The sequence below is a fragment of the Rhinolophus hipposideros genome, assembly GCF_964194185.1.
Source record: "Rhinolophus hipposideros genome assembly, chromosome: 18".
Classification (NCBI taxonomy): domain Eukaryota; kingdom Metazoa; phylum Chordata; class Mammalia; order Chiroptera; family Rhinolophidae; genus Rhinolophus; species Rhinolophus hipposideros.
In genome coordinates this window covers 51,068,878-51,089,500 of record NC_138064.1, presented here as the reverse complement: position 1 = coordinate 51,089,500, position 20,623 = coordinate 51,068,878, and the positions used below count along the sequence as shown (strand labels likewise).

Genomic DNA, 20,623 nt, shown 5'->3' with positions numbered 1-20,623 from the left:
ACTGTAATTTTAAACTACTATAGAGTCCCTTCTCAAAAAACAGAAATCTCACACCATTTAAACAAGCCCTGTGTTAAACTAATACTTTTAAAAGATAGCCCCTGAAGTACATATTAGCAAAGTCTGGCTTAATCAGCACATTACAGGAAAATGGTGGAGGGCAGGGGATGTCATGTTGATAAAAGGGTGTGCTGTTTTCCTCTTGATTAGAAGAGTGCTGGAGAGATTGTGAGAGAATTCTCAGGAGTCAATTGTGACAGAGGATGGATTGCAGAGAGATGTTTTCAGAGTGAAGTAATTTAGCAATCTCTTTCTGAATATGGCATCCACTAATCTCCACAGATTTCATGTGTATAATTTGGTGCTTTCCTGTCCAGAGTATTTATTTCTGGAATTCTCATTTTACTGCTTTGCATTCTTACTGATATCCATTTTTTTATATTGAGATATAATTGACATATAACATTGTATCAGTTTTAGGTATACAACATAATGAGTTGACATACGTATATATTTCTAAATGATAAGAACAAAAAGTTTAGTTAACATCACTATGCATAGTTATATTTTTTCCTTGTGAGAACTTTTAAGATCTACTCTCTTAGCAACTGCTATCTTTTTTAAAGTTTAAAAAGTTCCAGAGAATTAAGGAACAACTCGAAACACTTAAGAGGCATATTTTTAATCATGTAAATATTTCTTTATTGTTTCATCATTTGCCAATGATACAATTAAATCCCTTTCCACAAAATATGTATGGCTCAATTAAGCAGGCTTCTTTTGTGGGAAAATAAAGGGAGACTTTTTCCCCCTAATTATGTTTGATCCCAATTAGCCCTACTACTGTCACAATTAATTTATTCAATGCAGCTTAACTTGTTGGTGATATTGTCCTTTGCTTTCTGTTTTTTCTTTTTCTCAGATTTGTTGGAATCCCAAGAAAAAGTCCATGACCTTTCTCAAATCATACATTGAAGAATTTGCATTTCTAGGTTCTAAACCTTTTAGTCCTATCATCCCTCTACTGAGTGTACAAAGTGGAATTTATTTTTGTAGCCTGCGCTGAGTTCAAACTCATTTATTAATAGTAGGAATGCTTTCTTTTAGCATTCAAAGAAAGTATATTTTTGAATTTGAGGAAAGTGTAGAAGAGTAACTATTTTAACTTATGAGTATGTAGAAGAAAACACTCTGAACTTGTTAAACATAATGGCCACTGTAGATAAGCAGTCCTAAGTAATTTCTGTGAAATTTGTTGATATTATGGAATACTAAAGTCTCATTAAAATAGAATTTGTGTTTTAGATTTGAGTCAGGAAAAGTTATTGGTACTAGGTCAGTCAACATTGTTTTCAAATAATGATTTTGAATACTAATAATGTTTTGAGATAAATTTACATTATTAAGAAAATGATAATGAAAGCAAATAATATCTTTTAAAAGAGTCCTTTAAAATGAATCCATTGTTTAATTATCTGCACTTCTATTTCATTGTTAGTGACAGTTTTATTTGGTCCAGCTAAGCAATTAAACATCACAGAACATACCTAGTTGTTGTGTTTTCCTCTTTGTTGTTTTTTTTCTTATTTCAGATCAAAAGTATAAGTAAACTGGCAGAAGTCTCCAAAATCAATGCCTTACAGTTAAGTGAGAAACTGTGGAATATGAAAAACCAAAGTGAATCTGAAGAAGAAAATACGAATCTTTTCATCAAAAAACTGAAAAAAATTTCTGTTAGGTAAATTTTAAAAAAATATTAGTACTAGTTTTTGTTTTTCTCTTTTTAAAATATGTATTCAAACATCACAACCAATTACAAATTACATAAGTTGGAAATGACATGTCTAAATCAGAAACATGATGTACCCCTTGATTTAAATTTTCTAAATGAAAATAATCCCAAAATATTAACTTTGTACCAAAACAAAAGTTATGAGTTAGTAATAAATCCTAGAATTTAGTTAAAATTTCAAACAAATGAACTTGATGTTTAAAGTTGTTTAAAAAAAAAAAAAGGGAAGTCCAACATGATGCCTCTATCAGATTCCCTAATGTTAGGATTTCATAATGTTTTCTGTTGACAGAGTATATGAGATCAAGGTATGCCAAACTTTGGAGACTGTATCAAATACCATAGTGAGGTAGCATCTAAACTTTTGGTTATTGATTATTATTGACTGTTTTCCAAGCCTCATATTACTCTCTATGACTGGCCAAAAGGAACTATTTCATTCATTATTATTATGAATTACTATTATAATTATAAAATTATATTTCATTGTACTTTATTTGGGGAGAGGCTTGTTTTAAACTCTGGAGAATTATTAGCTGAAGATGAAAATCAGATAGTATAGCTGAGAATTGACACGAAGTCTCACTCTCTGCAAGTAATGTGGCTTGGGTACAGGACTATAATGGAACAAATGTCAATAGGCTTTCTTTTCCATAGCCATCTTCCAAATTCAACAATTTAACACTCTCCACATGAATTAATTGACAATTGGGGTATCTGTTACAATCTGTGCTATCATTTCATTAATATGTTTAATACTTATAAGAGACCCCTGTGGCCAAATATTTTTGCCATCTCAGTATTTCTAGAAATTGTATTAGCAGCGTCTAGTCCTGATTTTCAAGATAAGAAAAAAATTAAGCAGTAAAAAGAATCAGTAAAATTGACCAAATAATCAGTAAAAATGAATGGGGGTAGAACCAGTCTACTGGACTTTTTGTTTGCTTGTTCAAAAGCAATTTTCAATGAGTTGGCTAGAATTGGTATGGACTAGACACAGATGCAGGAACTGGTTGGATTGAGGAACACATTAGCTATTTCTGCAGATACAAATCAATTCGGCACCGAAATGAAAACAAAAATCAAAACTGATAGACCAGTTATGTGAAAATGGTGGAATATGATTCTGAGCCCCAGCGATGGTTCAGAGTAGGTCCTACTTGCTTTCCACACAGTTCACTGGGTCATGGAGATGATTCCCTTAATTGTCCTAGTTCTCTTTGCTACTGAATAAATTTCTAATAAAAAATTTACTTTAAGCCAAGGAATTAAAAAAACAACAACTGTGTTTAGATTATTACAACAAAAATTAGACTGGGTATAGAGAAAACTCCTATTCCATAAAGAAAATTCTCTGGGCAGGGTCCCAAGACCCTGGGTCACCAGGAAGCAGTGCCTTTCACCCACCCGTTCCTTCTCTTTTCCTCACTATAAAGCCCAAATAAAATCATCATTAGACTGTAGGGTGGCCTCCCTCTTCAGCCTTTCTTTGACCATCTTGTTTTCCTTATGGTCTGAATTCCTTATTAACAAAGTTATATGTCACTTCTCCTGAAATTTCCACATAAAAAATTTGAATTTATAATCTCGTAATAAGTGCCAATAAATGTTTGATGACTGAGTATGTGGTTAAATGAAAATCACTTTTTATTAGAACATTTTTACAAAAGTAATTATTATTTTTAAAGAGTCAGCTGCTGGATTCTGTTGAAAATATGGTTTTCATTTATTCACAAAAAATTCTTGTCACTTTTTTTCAAAAACATTACAGGAAGTAAATATTCCTTTTGTATTCAACAAAATAGCTAAAACAAAAACGATTGCACAAAGGATATGTACTCCCACCATGTCATCCAAATGCTAAGACTCGTCTGCGCTCCCACTGTCTCCTGAAGAAATTCCAAGTCCCCAGCCTCCCATTTACGGGCTTGTGGGATCTGCTCCCAGCCTTTCAGAATGTCTGCTTCTCCAATTGTACACCCCACTCTCCCACCGAGAGGAGCTCTGAGCTGTTTGCTTGTTCCACCACGAGCATTTGCCTCTGTGGTTCCCTCCGCTTTGAATGCATTTTACCTTCGCCCTCACCTCATGTCCACCGGGTAATGTCTGCTGTCCTTCCAGGCGCCATTAACGTGCCTTCTGAAAGTTCCTCATAAGGCGTTTTTCCTTTGTCTCTGGATCCCACAGCATTTTGTCTTGCAGTTATCACTTCTGCCCTTACGTGACCAGCGTTTGTATAGAATGACTTCCCTTTCCCTGCTTGATGGTAAACCCCTTGAGGGTCCCATCTGGGTCTAATTCACCTCTGACTTCCCACGTGGGACTTAGCACTGTGACTCCGTGACAGTTTTACCCCAAACACTAATAGTCCATCTTCCACTTCAGTTCTCAAAAGGGAGCTGACTTTATTTCTCTGAAAAGCAGTGCATAGATGTATTTAAATGTTCCTTCATAATGTTATTCTCATGGTACTTTACTCTGTATTGTATTTCTTTCTCAAAATAGGCCTTTGAGTACTAGCATCAGGTATAGTTACCCAATTAATTATACAGATGAGCAAAAAGTGCGAGTCTTTTAATGCCGTGGAAGATTAGAATCGAGTCTGGTTGAGTCCAGACCCAGTGCTTCCCTATTCATCTCATTCACTGTATTTGAATCCCACTGACAGGCATCTAACATTATAATTGCTTTCGAATCTGTGCTTATAATCAACAACTTCTATGAGGACATTTTGTAGAACGTACGCAGTATCCCAAGTCTGCAGGTTTTCATTTTTCCAACAAGCATTTGGGGAGCATGTACTCAGCACCACCAGAGCAGCATCTCTTCCAGAGCGAAGGGAACATTGAGGATGAAGGAGAATCTGTGGGACATACACAATCTAATCCCTGTGCTCTAGGGACAGGGACAATCGCCTACAAGGGCATTTGACTTAGAGTTGTACTTAAAAGCTCCAGTTTTTGATAAGGAGACATAATGACCTAAAACCCACCTTCTTATTTAAGAGGAAAACGTGCCTCCAGAGGACATACAGAAGGTTGCAAATCGTGTACTTGACGTCCACCTGCCAAGAGCATCACAGAATCTAAGCCATGAACTTGACAAAATACAGAAACTCATGCCACTCTGTGAGCACTCCAGGACAGATGAGGACAGGCTAAATAAAGCAGCAGATGGAGCCCAGAAGGCTTTGGTGGAGGCAAAAGCAGCTGAGTAAGTACAGTATTAGTATTCCCCTCTTGCTCTCACAGGCCAGCTGCTGAGGCCATCTGAAAAATATTTGCCTAAGGAGCGACAACATTCTAATGAAATTACCTTCCAATAATTTGGGACCCAAACTGAGACCTAAGCTGTCTGTGGAGGGGCCCCAGGAAGCTGGGAAACTGGGAGGCAGGGTACAGGGATGCCTGTTTCCCGTTTCCCTTAGACTCAGAATGCCTTCCAGTGATCTGTTACCTCCTTGTACCCATATGCACCAGTAAATTCCATATACTAATTATATGCCAGTATCTTAGCAAGTGATGGGAATATCAGAGTATTTTTTTTCCTTCTTGTTTACCTATTTTTGGTACTTTCTAAATTTACAATCAGCAGTATGGAGTAAAACGATATACACGGGACGCAGAGCTAACTCACTCAAGCTTCATTTTGCCCTCATTGACTTAGCCAAGAGACATGTTTCCTTGGTGTTTTACAAGCTTGGGGTTTTGGGGGTCAGGGCCACAGCGGCAGCTGGATGCTGGGACATCACCAACACCCACGGCCATTGTGGGATGCCCAGCAGAGCCAAGACCTGAGCAGCCCTCTCTGTCTCATAACCCACCTATATAAATGAAGTGGACCAGACTCAAGTAAGTCCAACCCCTTCCAGTTTTAATATTTAAAACTAGGAAGATTAAGTAACAGCAGTACAATCACACAGCTATTAAAAATGATGTGGATGACGGGTTTTTAATAACATGCCGAGATTCTTACAGGGTAATGTGAATGTTTTTAAAAAGAAGGTAACAGATTATACATGGGAGAGGATCTCAATCAAGAAAAGAAATATTTTGTAGGAGAAATACGCTAGAATATGCCAGTATTTTAAAAGTTGGTAGGATTACTGGTAAACTTTTCCCTTCCTGATATTTTCTCCTCTTCTTCTTTCTCCCCACCTTCCTGCTTCTTCTTCTTTTTCCTACTTTCTAAATTTACTATATGGAAAATCTAAAGGAAAAAAGACTACAGTAAAAAGATATGATGTGTGTGTGCGGTGGGGGGTGGAGTGTTAGGACAAGGGAAGCCTCCAGAACCCCCACAGTAACAATAGGGAAAGAAATGTAGAAAATGAAGGTACATAGTGTATGGTTCCAACTGTAGGACATTCTGGAAGAGGCAAAACTATGAGGACAGTAAAAGGATCAGTGGTTGCCAGGGGTTGGGGGAGGGTGGGATGAGTAGGTGCAGCCCAGAGGGGTTATAGGGCAGTGAGCATGCTCTGTATGATGCTCTGAGGATGGATACGTGCCATTCAGTATACATTAGTCAAAACCCAGAGAATGTACATCAAGAATGGACCCTAAGGTAAACTATGAAATTTGGCTGATTCTGATGTGTCAGGGGAGGTTTATCAGTTGTAACAAACGTACGTCTTGTGAGGCACCTTAATAATGAAGGACGGCGGCGATGTGCGTGTGTGGGAACAGAGGGTATATGGGAAATGTCTGTACCTTCCTCTCAATTTTACTGCAAACCTAAAACTGCTCTGAATAAATTGTCTCTTTTTTTAAGAGAGAGATTACCACTGGGAAGAGAGGATGGGTTGAATAAGGAAGGTGGGTGTTTTGCAAGTTAGCGATTTTGGTTCTGGGCACAAGCATTGGTAATTCTGCCTCTGCAAAGGTCGGTCTGATATTTTCCTCACTTGGTACATTCTCACCAAGGTGGCTTGGGGCCCATAGAGCTAAGTATCTGATGAATGTTGACTTGAGTGAGCTCCTTTCTAGAAAATCGCCTATCACTTGGAATGCTTGTGATTTTAACCTCTGACTGGGCCCCTGGGCGGCTGGAATGTCAGTGAAGCTTAAATAAACCTGAATAAACACAGCCTGAAAATGCAGGGCCTTTCATTCTCTGCTCTCTGTGGAGCCTCTTGACTCGGTGACCCCCCCCCCACTCCAATAAGGAGTTAGAAATTGTTGCTTAAGTTTGAGAAATCAGAACACTGGAATTGGCTGAGGATAGTTTTTTGTTGTTGTTGTTCAAAACTTGGCAGTTATATTCCCAAACTTCTCTGCTTGTGACAAATTAAGAAACAAGACCTGTACCTTTGATTTCCATATCTGGCAAAATCTGTATCTGCACATGCATATATATGTGTTTTTACTGGAACTTAATGTGCCCATTTCTCAAAACGAAGACTCCAGCACGTAGCCTTGCTTAAAGGTTATTTAAATTTACTTTATAAATAATTCAGTGAAGTTTTTAGTTGAGTCGAATGAATTCTCAAGTTAAAATTAACGAATAATGGCACATTTTTCTCATCTACGTTAATATTTTACCTTAGAGAAGCAGCAAATGTTCTATTAAATCTTGACAAAATATTGAATAAGTTGCAATGAGTTCCAATCACCCAAGGACGGGCAAATTCTACCATCACAGAGCTGACTGCAGAGATAACAAAAATAAAAAAGAATGTATTGCAGGTATTTCTCTATTTTCTTTGAAACTAACATGAAATAGATTTTGAGGGTGGAAACAGCCCAGTTTTTACATATTCCCATGTCATGCTTGCCTTACATGTCGGATGAGAATATTGTGAGAATAATATAAGATTATGATGGTATTATGCATTTAATTAATGTACAGAGCTCTCCTAGCATTATTTCATTTCTTTGTTGACCAGTCCTGGGGGATAAAGCAGGTGAGACCACCAGCTTGTAAATAAGGAAACGAAGACTCAGAGGGGTTCAGTGTCTTGCCTACGGGCACACAGCTAATTAAAGGTAGATTTGAGGCCAGAGTTTATCCCTTCTGATACCAGGGAGACTAATAGACTTTTTAAAGCTTACAAACCAAAGAAATAAAGTTAGTTGTTGCCAGGTTTTTGTAACTAAATGCACATAAAATCTCATCAGAGTATCCTCAGACTGAAAGAATATCTTACCTCAAAGAAAGGGTTCCATCCAGAGTTCAGAGGAGCAAGGCTATGGTTTAACCTACGTGATGGATCCAGGGTAGGAAAGCTGGCAATTGGAGGACAGGACGGATGCAGTCCCAGGGTGTGTGAAGTCGATTTCTTCAAGGCTCCATCCTCTAGCCCACCCCCTTCCCAGCAGACCGTGAGTTACTCAGTCTCTATTCTTTAGCTGTGTTTCATAGATCTAATACATGCATCTTGAAAAGAAAAGCAGAAAGCTACCAGACAGGAAGTAGTGCACCAGGAAATCAGAGGGTTGGATATGAAGAGCTTGCATATATAGGGTAGCAAAAGGATGAAGAAGGCCTCCAGGTTTTCCTCCTTCTAGGCATTTTCTCTGGAATGGGGGTTGACAGAAGATAGACCCAGGACCAAAAGGAGCACCAACGGTTCCTGCATCCAAAGTCACAACGTTTTATTGGAATACAGCCAAATATTGTGTATGGCTATTTTTGTGCTACAGTGGCACAGAGTTGAATAGTTGCAATAGAGACTTTATGGATTACAAAGCAAAGTATAAAATACTTACTATCTGGCCCTTTACAGAAAAAGTTGCAGATTCCTGCTCTAGAGAAACTCTGACATATGCCCAAGGGCACAGGAAGGGACTTCTATTTCTAAAGATATAATGGACCAGTACCCCCAAGAAACCCTCATAGTAGGAAAAAAAACTAAAAATGTTAGTAGAACACTTAAAAAATTGTTTTAAATGTACAGCTGACTTGGTAAGAAACGGAGGAAATCCTCAGATGTCAAAAATGACAGGAAAGCATGAATCCTCTAGAGAGGTAATTAAGCATGAACAGCATCTGCTAATCTCTCGTGTGTTAGAGTTCTTGGCTGTATGGTCACCAGGCATGGCAGACAGAAAGTAAAGCCCACGCAAGGAGGAAATAAGACCTCCACATTGAGCTGGGGCCCCAAAAGGAAAATCCTCAATGAAATGTTAAACTATTACAGAGAGAGAGCGCGCGCCAGTAAAGACACTTACCTCTGGGTGGAGGGGAAAGTCTTCACTAAAAATTGCTGAGCATTGCCTCTCACAGGGGTATGGGGCTAGGATTCACACTAGCTGGTTGGCCCCAACAGTTCAAGCTAAAAATGTCATTTAAAGTGGTCCTGGGTTTGTAGTGCCCCCCTATGCCTGACAGAGGCAGACAGAAAATCCCCTCCAAAGGAATGCACCTGAACAACCAAGCCTCCGAGAATTCCCCCAGAAGACATAAGGAAACAAATTGCCTTAAACAAGAGAAACAGTAAATGCAACAGACTGCGGATATTACAATTATTGAATATAGAATACAAAATAAGAATATTTACTATGTTTAAGAAAATCAAAGTATAAAAGTATGATCAAAGAACAAGCGATAACAAATGACCAGATTTGAGAAATATTTAAGACTTCTAGATATGACAAGTATAGTCATTGAAATAAGAACCAAGTATAACATGTTCATTATTGTTTATAAAGGGAAAAAATTAGAAGCGACGTGCATCAACTGGAAAATAATTAGAATATAAAAATAGAATAAATTAATAATGCATTTGTAGAAAGTTAAAAATAGGAAATACTGTATATTGTTAGAAACACTGCATAGGATATAGTAAAAAACATATGGAAGTACATGGAATGACAGATATTAGATTCAGGGTAGTGGTTCCTTTGAGGGGAAGGAGCTTTAATGGGGAGTGGTACTGCAGGCCTCGGCTCACTGGCAATGCTTTATTCTTAAACTGGCTGGTGGTGCTTGGATATGTGTCATATTGTCTCTTAGACCCTTTTGTGTGTCTGAAATATTCAACCTTTTTTATTTTTTCTTTTGTAAATGGAACAGAAAAATCCAAGGAACAATTTTGTTTCCCTTTATACCTAGCTTTTTTCCCGAGGGTTAATTATATCATTTATGCTCTTGTTTGTTTCTTGTTACATAACGAGACTTTCTCCTTTCGGTCTTGAAATCATCAACAGGCTGAAACTCAAGCCCCGGAGACCAGGAACGAGTTGGACTTAGCAAAGCAGCAGTGACCCTGGAGGACGGGCTTTCCCGGCGGCGAAGGATTCAGGAGCGCGCCATCCAGGCAGAAGCTCAGGCCGAGTCCGCGGACGCCAGGCTGGGGGCCTCGAGGAGGTCACTGCCCTGCCACTGCCACCAAAAAGGGCAGACACGCAGCGCTCCTCTGAAGGCTGATCCTTTCACCGCGGGTCTTTGCGCCACTTCGCAGCACTCGCTGTGGTGCCGGGCCTGCTCAGGGCGGTAGGTTCGCGGCGCACGGACCACGAAGGCTTTGCTGCAGCGGGGCGCCGGCTCTGGGAGGGCAGAAGTCCGCGGGCCAAATCCTGTTGGGGTGTTTACCCCGCCTCTCCTCACCCAAGTGTCCTTAGTGGTCTCCTGGCGAAATTCTTCCTGAACTTCCAAACTTTTGTAGTTTATGTCACTGGTCTGTATTGTAGGTATTTGCCCTTTACTCTAATCAAATCACATGTCATAGTAGAAGAGAAGCAGCAGTGCCAGAGAATAGATCAAGTTACAAAAATCAGTGAGTTAATTAAACATTTGTGGAAAGTGGCTCATTAATTTAGGTTGCTGAAAGAACCTATCATCTCATTTTCTTAGCAGGATACCTTTAGTCTGTAGCATTAGTATGGTAGCTTAAACAAAGGAAAAATGTTAAAGCGTTTTTGCAATTGGTCTATTCTCTTCTTTTTAATCTCTAATGTGCTGGATAAATTTTCCACTGACTTGGGGGTTGAGAACATTTTCTAGGGAACAGAGGCTAAGAAGGTGCTCCTGCCTACCCTCTTCCCACCTCCATATTCCATTCCTGCAACTGGCCTTTATTCATCTATTTAACATCCTAGGTTGGCAACCACACAGGCTGACCCCAGAGATTTCCAGTCTCACTCTGAGGGAAATCTTCATACTAACACTTCTGATTCCTTTCCTGCCTCCCTTCCTACCTCACTTCTCTAACCTTTTTGCCAACCAAATCATGTTATCCTTGCTGCTTCAAAATTGTCACTGCTCACTCTGCCCTGCATTTTGCCTGTGCAGCTGTTCAACCCAACTGAACCAAGATTTGTCAAGGGCGGGACTGGGTCATTCTGTCCTCTGCTCTCGCCTTCATGTAGTTCAGGACAAAAACCTCGTGCCTTGTACCGTTTCCTTAACACAGAATCATGATTGATATTTTGTAACGAAGATGTTTTATTTTTAATTAACAAAAGCTGAGTTTTTTTTCAATCTGAAAAAAAAATGCAAATAAAAGCCCTGTTGGAAATATCAGAGTAACTCAACCATATTGACTGGATTAGGGTTTCTTGTATTCCTTTTATGAACAGTATCAGTCAACATCATGTATGTGTACATGCTTTATAAATATTTTCTGATGATGGGAGTGTCGCTCTGTTACAGGAATTTGTTGAGCTGAAAAATCAATATGCGATTCTCCAACATAAGACAAGTGCTGCAGGACTGACAATGGAAACATTAAGAAAAGTGAAGCAGCTAAAAGATACAGCAGAAAAATTGGCTGGAGATACAAAGGACAAGATAAGAAGACTAACAGGTATCGGTTCTTTTTTCCCAGCTTTATTGAGGTATAATTGACCACTAGAATTGTATATATTTAAACTGTACGATATGACAATTTGCTAGATGTGTACATTGTGAAATGATTACTACAATTAAGTTAACACATCTATCACCTTACATAGTTACCTTTTTTCTTTTTGTGGTGAGAATACTTAAGATCTACTCACATATACAATATTATCAACTATAATCAGCACCATGCGGTACATTAGGTCCTTGGATTGGTGCATTAGAATTTATTCATCTTATAACTGAAAGGCTGTACCGTTTGACCAACATCTCCCCATGTCCCCCAGCCCCCACCATTCCACCATTCCACTCCACTCTCTGTTTCTGTGAGTTGGACTTTCTTCTTTGTTTTAGATTTTACATGAGTGGAAGGAGTGAGAGCATACAGTATTTGTCTTTCTCTGTCTGGGTTGTTTCACTTAGCACAGTGTCCTCCTGTTTCACCCATGTTGTTACAAATGGCAGGATTTCCTTCTTTTTATGGCTGAAATATATATATGATTTTTTTTTCTTTATCCATTGATCCATTGACAGACACTCAGGTTGTTTCTATATTTTGGTTATTGTGCATAATGCTGCAACAAACAAGGGAGTTTAGATCTCTTCAAGATACAGATTTCACCAGAGGGTAAGGGGGGTGGGGGGTGGGGTATGAGGGTAAGGGGGATCAAATATATGGTGATGGAAGGAGAACTGATTCTGGGTGATGAACACACAATGGGATTTATAGATGATGTAATACAGAATTGTACACCTGAAACCTATGTAATTTTACTAACAAATGTCACCCCAATAAATTAAAACAAAAACAAACAAACAAACAAACAAAAAAGATACAGATTTCATTTCCTTTGGACACATACCCAGAAGTGGGATTGCTGGAACATATGCTAGTTCTATCTATTCTTTTACCCATTCCATCAGTTTGACAATAACATCATAACATTCCACCTTCCTGGTAGAATTTATGCCAATTTCAATTTATCATTGACACAGTTTAACCACATATGAGTCCACTGAGGAGAGAGGCGTAGGAATTGGGTTTATACCTTTGGGACTGCAAAATAAGAAGCCTCTTGCATGGTTTTACGTAAAAGGGTATTAATGAGCCTCCACTCTGCATTAATCAGCACAAACTGAGATTTACCTTTGGTCACCTTGAAACGCCCTTCTCCTAACCGAATGGTTCTCAACAGGGTGTGATTTTATCCCCTCCTCTGGGGACAAAAATGTCTGAAGACATTTCTGCTTGTTATGGGGGGGGGGGGGTACAGCTAGCATCTGGTGGGCGGAGGGCAGGGATGTTGCTAAACATCCTATAATGCACAGGACAGCCTCCCACCCCCATGACAAACAATTATTCTGTCCAAAGTATCGATGCCAAAGTTGAGAAACGCTGACCTATCTATGCTGCTTATTTTCTCACCTCGTGCAAATAAATAACTCTTTTGGAGTCCGTATGATTAGACTCGAGGGCACTAGGTCATCTAGCCCATGTCTGTAGGTAGCAATCTGGAAGGAATCATATTCTGGACAAAGATTTTGATCAAAATGGAAATTTCGATGCATACAAAGTGTGTACATATAGTAGACGATATCAGAAAGTCCTCTGATGATTTTTCTGGGCAATCATCATGTCATTAGATACCCCTAAATCATCAAGAAATGTCAAATGATGAGTGGTCTAGTTTTACTTTTGGTTATATATAGTGTCTCCCAAAACTTTAAAATAATCATATTCATTTGTAATATGTTACTTTCAATGTTTTAAAATCAGCCAACCTCCTCACTTATAAACGCTTCTTTGTTATAAAATGAGCCTCTGGCCTTACAGCCACTTATGTCATCACTAGGACACGACAAAAATGAAAATGCAACATTAGTGTGGACCAAAGTCAGGATAGATACATGCCAAACGATTAACATTAGTTATCTCTGGGGAGGGGAAGAGGAAAGAGAAAAACACTTTTTATAGTTATATAATTGTTTCAAAGTAGTGAGCTTGCGGGCAATTATTTTTTTCATTTTCAGTATTTTCCTAATCATTTTTAAAAAGAAGTACTAGGAAAAATGAAAAAAGACAGAATATGTTTTACCTTATGCTCCACTCCATAGGCAATAGCATAAAAATCAGTTTCTATCATTCCCAGATCTTGGCCCTTACTATTAGAGCAAAAACCTGGGGAGAATATTTTCTGTGTTGTATTTTGTCAGGGTCCAAACTATTTCCACTTATCTTCATAGATGAAAACTTTCACAATTCTTAAAAGTAAGTTGGAAGAGAAGTTGAAATTAGGGGACTTCTTCTCAGAGGGGTCTAGAATAATGCATTCCACTTTTCCTCTTTTCTCGTTAAGGCTGTTTTCACAACTCAGCAAGATAGGAAAAACAGACATGGGTTTGGCCACCTTCCCGACTCTGCCACTTGAGAAGAGCGTGAACCACAAGAGCTGTTAGGAAGAGATGTCTGTGGGACTCCAGAAAGAAGCTTTACTTACCTTGGCAGGATCAAAGTTGAGAGAGTGGAGAATGGGCCCCAGTCTGCAGCCAGGGTCCTTCTATGGAACTTTGTTAGTCAAGGTCCCAGCAAGAAACAGAAAATGTCCTTGGATGTAATTCTGGATCATGTATTTATAAGCAGAGTTGTCTATTCAAGCAGCTACAATCGGCTGATGGGTCAGCTGGCAGGTCTGCCATGGGCCGGGCTCGGCTGAGAGGCTGGGCCTCTCGCTATGAGGCCTTTCCTCCCAGGCTGCTTTCAAGTGCTGTGGTTTCAGGGTTCCACGAGAACGAGCACAGAAGCCGCGAGGCTCTTGAGGTCCTGAAACATCATTTCTTCCCATTTCTATTGGTCAAAACAACTTGTAAAGCTGGTTTGGGGAAAAGGGTAAATAGACTCTACTTCTTGGTGGGAGGAACTCCCAAAAATGCACAGAAATTAAAAGAATCCACCAGAAATTAAAACCTCCACCAAGGTTGTGGAGGTTCTGTGGAGCCCCAGTCAGAAGCCATTAGCGTCCCTGGGCCTCAAGGGGCAGGGGAAGCAAGAGTGCGAATGTTGTGAAGCAGGCTGTGAGGGCTGGAGCAGAAGGGAGACGCACCCGCAGGAACTGGAGCTGAGATGTCAGAACTGCCAGAACCTACTGCTCAACAGGGACGGAGTCTGCTCACTCCAGCTCCGCTCACTTCTCAGAACCAGGCAGCGGCCAAGTGTGAATGGAAGCCAGAGGTCAGGGAGCCAGATGATGTCATCATTCGGAGGCTAGCTTTCCAGGACACAGGATGGAGAACGGATCTGGTGGAGCAAATGAAAAGTAACCAGCACAACCTTATTAACTTATGTGGTGGAACATGGGGGTATTGTATTCTTTTGGAAATATACCTCCAGTGCTGAATCCTCTTTTCAATCCCAAAATAATCTACATTTGAAAGTTTCTAGTGACAGAATGCTCACCACCTTCCTAGCAGCTCTTTAGTCTTTGAACAGCTGTGACTACTAGAAAGTTCTTTATATTCAGACAAAAATCTTCATGGAGCTTCCACCTGCTGGTTTCATTTTATTTCCTCAGGATGACCAAAAAAACAAACCACATTTACTCTGCTTTCCTAGTTTTCAAATACTTGAGAATGGCTATAGCACATGCCCTGAATCTTTTTCCTTCATATGAAACATCACCAGTTAATTCAATTTTTGTTCACAGGACAGTTTCAAATTCCTTCACAATCTGGTTCCTTCCTCTAAACACATGGCTAGACTGACAGTTACCCCAAACCAGCTGAGTGTGATCTGACCGAGGGAAGTAGAATATTTGCCTTCCTTCATTTAGAAGTTCCACTTCAACCTAAAGCCAGTTTCTTTTCTAAAGGCCACCTCACACTGTTAACTATAGCTCTTTATACCTCTTCCATCCACTACTCCGTGGGTTCCTTCTTAGGGTTTAATATGATTGGATAGATGGATGGATGGATGGATGGATGGATGGATGGATGGATGGATGGATGGATGGATGAAAGTAAAGCGAGGAAAGACATTGCTTTGCTTTTACTGTTCAACAACTTCAATATCAGCAGAGATTGAGAATAAAATGAAAATGTTAGTCCTTTTTACTGAAATATTGTGAAACACTAAAGTGAAGAACACATTTTTAAAAGTGAAGTTAAAATAGAAAGAACAAACCTTTGGAAATAGAGCACTTCACCAAATCTGATCAAGGATTGTCATCTGTCTCTTCATTTCTAATAAATTCTAACTAGCTATAGGATCACATTGATAAATGCCTTGACGTATGATATATTTTTTAGGCAGAAATGTCAATTTATCTGCTCTGATGTATGTAAAACTCTTGACAAGTCTGGTGGAAATAAATGTTTTATTTATTGAACCAAAACATAAAACTAAATATATCTTTAAGAGACACATAAATTCCTATGTTTGGTATCACATGGGAATCCAGGCAAAGTCTATCAAATGGAAACATATCACTTCATTTTCTTTTTTCAGATTTAGAAAAGAAGATCCAAGATTTGAATCTAAGTAGACAAGAAAAAGCTGATCAACTGAAACAGCTGGAAGATCAAGTTATTGCCATTAAAAATGAAATTATTGAGCAAGAAAATAAATATGCAGCCTGCTATATTTAGGCAGAGCTATAGTAAGTGAAAGCCTGTGCCTTGGTTTCTGGTTTCTGATGAGCAAAGTGAGGGGCTCTGCTGAGTTCGGGGAACATAGTGATCATCTCTTAGGCCTCCCCTTCCTGGAGCCCTCTCCCTGCTGCAGATTTCAGTGGCTGGAGAGCAGAACTGGGCCCAGGAAATGCCAATTCTTGTGGAATAAAAAGGGGAACAAGAGATTGTCTCTGGCTTCAGAAACTTTCCTCTTGCCTTTCATAACTTAAAAATAATTAGTTACATACTACAAGTACAAATCTAAATAAGTATTCTATTTACTAATACTCATTTCAGTCAAATGAACCTAAAGTTTAAATGAATTGCCAGAGGCTAGGGCTGGGGAGCAATGGGGAGTTACTAACCAACTGGCATAAGGTTTCTGCTCAGCAAATGAATTCCTTCTAGAGATCCACTATACATTTTATGTATAGTTAACAATAATGTACTGTACACTTAAAAATGTGTTGAGGGTCCCCAATAAATAAATTTTAAAAAGAAATGTGTTGAGGGTAGATTTCATATTATATGTTCTTATCACAATAAAATAAAATGAATAAACTGAAACAAATTAAAATAAATCAATATCTCTAATATAGGATGGAATAAATATGGATGTATATACTTGATTGTCCCATATTTTATTTTTATTTAGATTTGCTTTATCTATAAAACTACTATTCTGAATAAAATGTATACAATTCAAAATGTAACTTGTTTTTACACCCTCTTTCCTACATGTTTATTCTCTCAACCAAAGGATTCTGTTTTCCCCAAGTAGCACTGGAACAATTTCAAAACTAAATATTGAACTGTTTTTCATAATTTGTCTGCAGGCATTTCTGCTGTAAATCTGCTACTTGTTTTTCTAAAAGACTAGCAATTATGTTGTTATTGTTTAGTGTAAAAGATCAGATTGTCTCATTTCAAATGTGTCTATACGTTCATGTAAACTTTTTGCATATATGATATATAATGGAGCACACGGCTGCTGTTTATAGAAGCTATCCTTCAAATAGACTATTTTAAGGGAATTTGGCCCCACATTTTTTAAAAAGAAATAACATACATCAACACTGATGTATGAAAGAGGAAAAGCAGCCGGACCCAGTTCTATTAAGGACTGACTCATAAAAGATGGATTCAAAAATTCAACAAAGGGGCTTTAGGATTACACACAAATATGAAATTTCTTTAAAAGTAGGTTATTAAGGAAAATTGCAGTTTGCCTTGGCGATCCTGAAGAATAATAGAATGAAACTTTCCCATAGGAAAGTCTACCCCAGAAATCTCTCTTGAAATACATGACTGTAATGCTCCCCATACCCAGCACTTAGGCTTGGAAATCTCTACCAAAGAATGGTGCCCAGAATGAACCAGAGAGTTAAAAAAATACAGCTGCCACAAAGTCTAAACTGTTTAATGTAGAGGGTGGAACACACCCCAGCTTTCCCACCAGGATACTGACTTTCCACTTTGTACAAATGATAGGCTTAATTTTACAAGTATGATTGTCACTTGCAATGACAACATTCGACTGTTCTACCTTCTCAGTGGTCAGAGACTATAAAGTAACACGCTAGAGAGTGTGGAAAGGGTTGAAGAGGGATGAATTTCTGTTCTCTGATGGGGAGGCTGTTGAGTTCTGAAGAGACAGAAAATTCCCCAGCCATGAAAAAAGCACAGTGACCTGGGGAATCCAGGGCAAGATAAACCCATCATCTCCGTGGGCCTTTGGGGATTGAGGTTTGATGAAGTTAGGAAGTGCATGATGCACTTTGGAAAGACTGCAATTAATAAGTGGTGTGGGGTGGCTGGATGGCTCAGTTGGTTAGAGCGCGAGCTCTCAACAACAAGGCTGCCAGTTCAATTCCCACATGGGATGGTGGGCTGTGCCCCTGCAACTAAAGACTGAAAATGGCGACTAGAGTTGGAGCTGAGCTGCGCCCTCCACAACTAGATTGAAGGACAACGACTTGGAGCTGATGGGCCCTGGAGAAGCACACTGTTCCCCAATATTCCCCCAATTAAAAAAAAAAAAGATGTTTAAAAAAAAGCATGCTGGAGGCAGCGGCCGGTTAGCTCAGTTGGTTAGAGCACTGTGGTGGCCGGTTCGATCCCCACATGGGCCACTCTGAGCTGCGCCCTCCACATCTAGGTTGAAACAATTTGACTTGGAGCTGACGGGTCCTGGAAAAACACATTTAAATAAATAGAAGTTTAAAAAAAAAAGTGGTTATGCTATCTAAATTTTGGTGTTGAAAATAATAAACATTGGCTATCTTTAAAAAACAGGTACATATGTGAGAAATCTCATTCCTCAGTAATGTCAGATAAATCATTCTAACTTCTATTAATGCCGTATCAGTTGTTCAAGATGTGATCAAGGCAAAGAGTCAATGGAACAATCTCTTACACAATGCAAAGCAATTTGACAATGTGTAGCAAGATCTCTCCTAAGACCAATTGAACCTGTATGCTAAGAAAATCATCTTAAACATGGCAAAGCTTTGTGAATAATTCATTGAAGCACTACTTATGTTAAAAATACAAAGAATCCAAATAACTAACCATAAAAAAGTTAAACATTATTATTTTACCAGTCTGAGTTCTTGGTGGCAAACACTGAAAACCAGCAATAGTTTATTAAGCAGGAAAGGAATTTACAGAAAGGTTGTCTGATAGCACATAGAATTGAAGAAATGGCTGGAGTAAATGTAACCACAGACACTTATGCACCTGGGGATATATCCAAGATCACACCTCAGCATTAGCATCAGGTTAGGCTGCTAATGCTGCTCCTCTGGAAACTCTCCACCATTCTGTTACCTTCCAGCTGTCTCTGCATCGGGTGTCCCTCTCTCATGACTCAGCTTCCATGGCAGAATAAGGATCCAGTTGGCTGAGCCTCTTCATGTGCCCTGGCTGCCAGGGAGTGAGAAGAGAGAATATCTGCCTCCTTTGGCTTTGGTACTGGGAGGGGACTTTTACCTCCATCTATCTTTGGAATCTTCCAAGGTAGCGAGGATTTTGTTGCCAGGCATCAAAAAATTAAAATTTTTTATTATAGGCCACTTCTTTACTTCTGCTTAATATCATAATACATTCTTTATCTTATTTTTAATTCTAAAACAGAAACAAATGTTTGCATCAAACACATGTTGCACGCATGCAGCCTTCTGAGAGCACATCTACCTGCCTTTGAGGGAACCACCCAAAGACCCGCCACCCCCTGAGTGCACCAACTCGAAGCCTGTGGTCTCACTGCACTCCACTCCTTCCACTTCTGGGACTATTCTGTCTTGAAGAACAGCAACTTGTAGTGAAAATGATGGAGTTCACCACCAACATCCAGGAACTATAGAATAGTGGGGGAAAGAAGAGAGATAAACATGAAATTAAATATTTATTTTATATTTTCTAATAAAAAATATAAGTACATACAAACCACTGCATATTGAGAAGGATGGATTGAGGCTGAAGACTTCATTTCTGTAGCTTCAAGAGGCTATAGTTGGGATCATAAACCCCAAATACTCTTTACTACTCATTTCATGTTCCCTCTGCCTTCAGCAAGTATCTCTTTATCAGGTACAGCAACCCAAACCTTCCTTCCTGAAGACTGAGATCCTATCTGTGTAGGGCTGGAGGGCTCTTACATTACATTTTCCCCTGGACATAGCTGGACTAGATTGTCTAGATTGTAGCCGCACCCTGCCTTGTTGCCACTGTGGACCCCCAGATCTATTTATTTCTCTTGAAAAGTCAATATAATTATGCCAGTCAAAATTATAATCTCCCCCTTTTTTTGGCCTGTTTACCCTTTAGCGTGAGAAACCTGTAATATGTATTTCTTTTATTTTTATTTAATTTTTTTGGTATGTATTTCCATTCAGTAGAACAGCTGTTGTATTATCTAGTAAAAACATACTTCCTTGGAGATCAGAGCCCAAAGTCGTAGGTACAGGAAGTAAACTTTTGCCTGTGAGCCATTTGGAGATAATTGTAAGCAGTATCACATATGTTCCCACTCTTGGTTTCAGATCCATGTCTTCTGCCCATACATAGGAAGCTCTATCAGCTTTCACGGGAGCACGACTGTGCCTCCCATCTAAGAAAGATCATTTGTTGTAGCAACAAAACAGTTAATTAATTAACTAATTAATTAATTAAAGTATATAAGACACCTATACAACATGATAGTCAACTGATAGTATGATCAGAAGATACACTTTAATTCTTCATATAAAATATTTACATACATCAGCATACACACATTTTCTTTGCCTCCGTTATAATTATTCTAATCGTTTTCTAAATTTGAGTTAAGTGAATGCTACATCCACATAGCACTGGCCGACCTATTGAGGTGTGACCAATGTA

The 20,623-nt window shown here is 39.0% G+C and overlaps 1 protein-coding gene across 1 annotated transcript in view; it reads left to right on the top strand.

Moving 5' to 3' along the window:
* The window catches only part of LAMB4 (laminin subunit beta 4), a gene marked incomplete at its 5' end in the record, with an annotated part of 95,338 nt that extends 77,075 nt beyond the window's left edge, over positions 1 to 18,263 (top strand). Inside the window, 10 exon segments of the mRNA XM_081079719.1 lie at positions 1,593 to 1,721; positions 1,723 to 1,738; positions 4,798 to 5,005; positions 7,341 to 7,392; positions 7,396 to 7,479; positions 9,943 to 9,994; positions 9,997 to 10,074; positions 10,077 to 10,102; positions 11,387 to 11,540; positions 16,077 to 18,263. Coding sequence (XP_080935845.1) covers positions 1,593 to 1,721; positions 1,723 to 1,738; positions 4,798 to 5,005; positions 7,341 to 7,392; positions 7,396 to 7,479; positions 9,943 to 9,994; positions 9,997 to 10,074; positions 10,077 to 10,102; positions 11,387 to 11,540; positions 16,077 to 16,216 — 939 coding nt within the window. The 3' untranslated portion in view covers positions 16,217 to 18,263.
* Between the last annotated feature and the right edge of the window lie 2,360 nt (positions 18,264 to 20,623).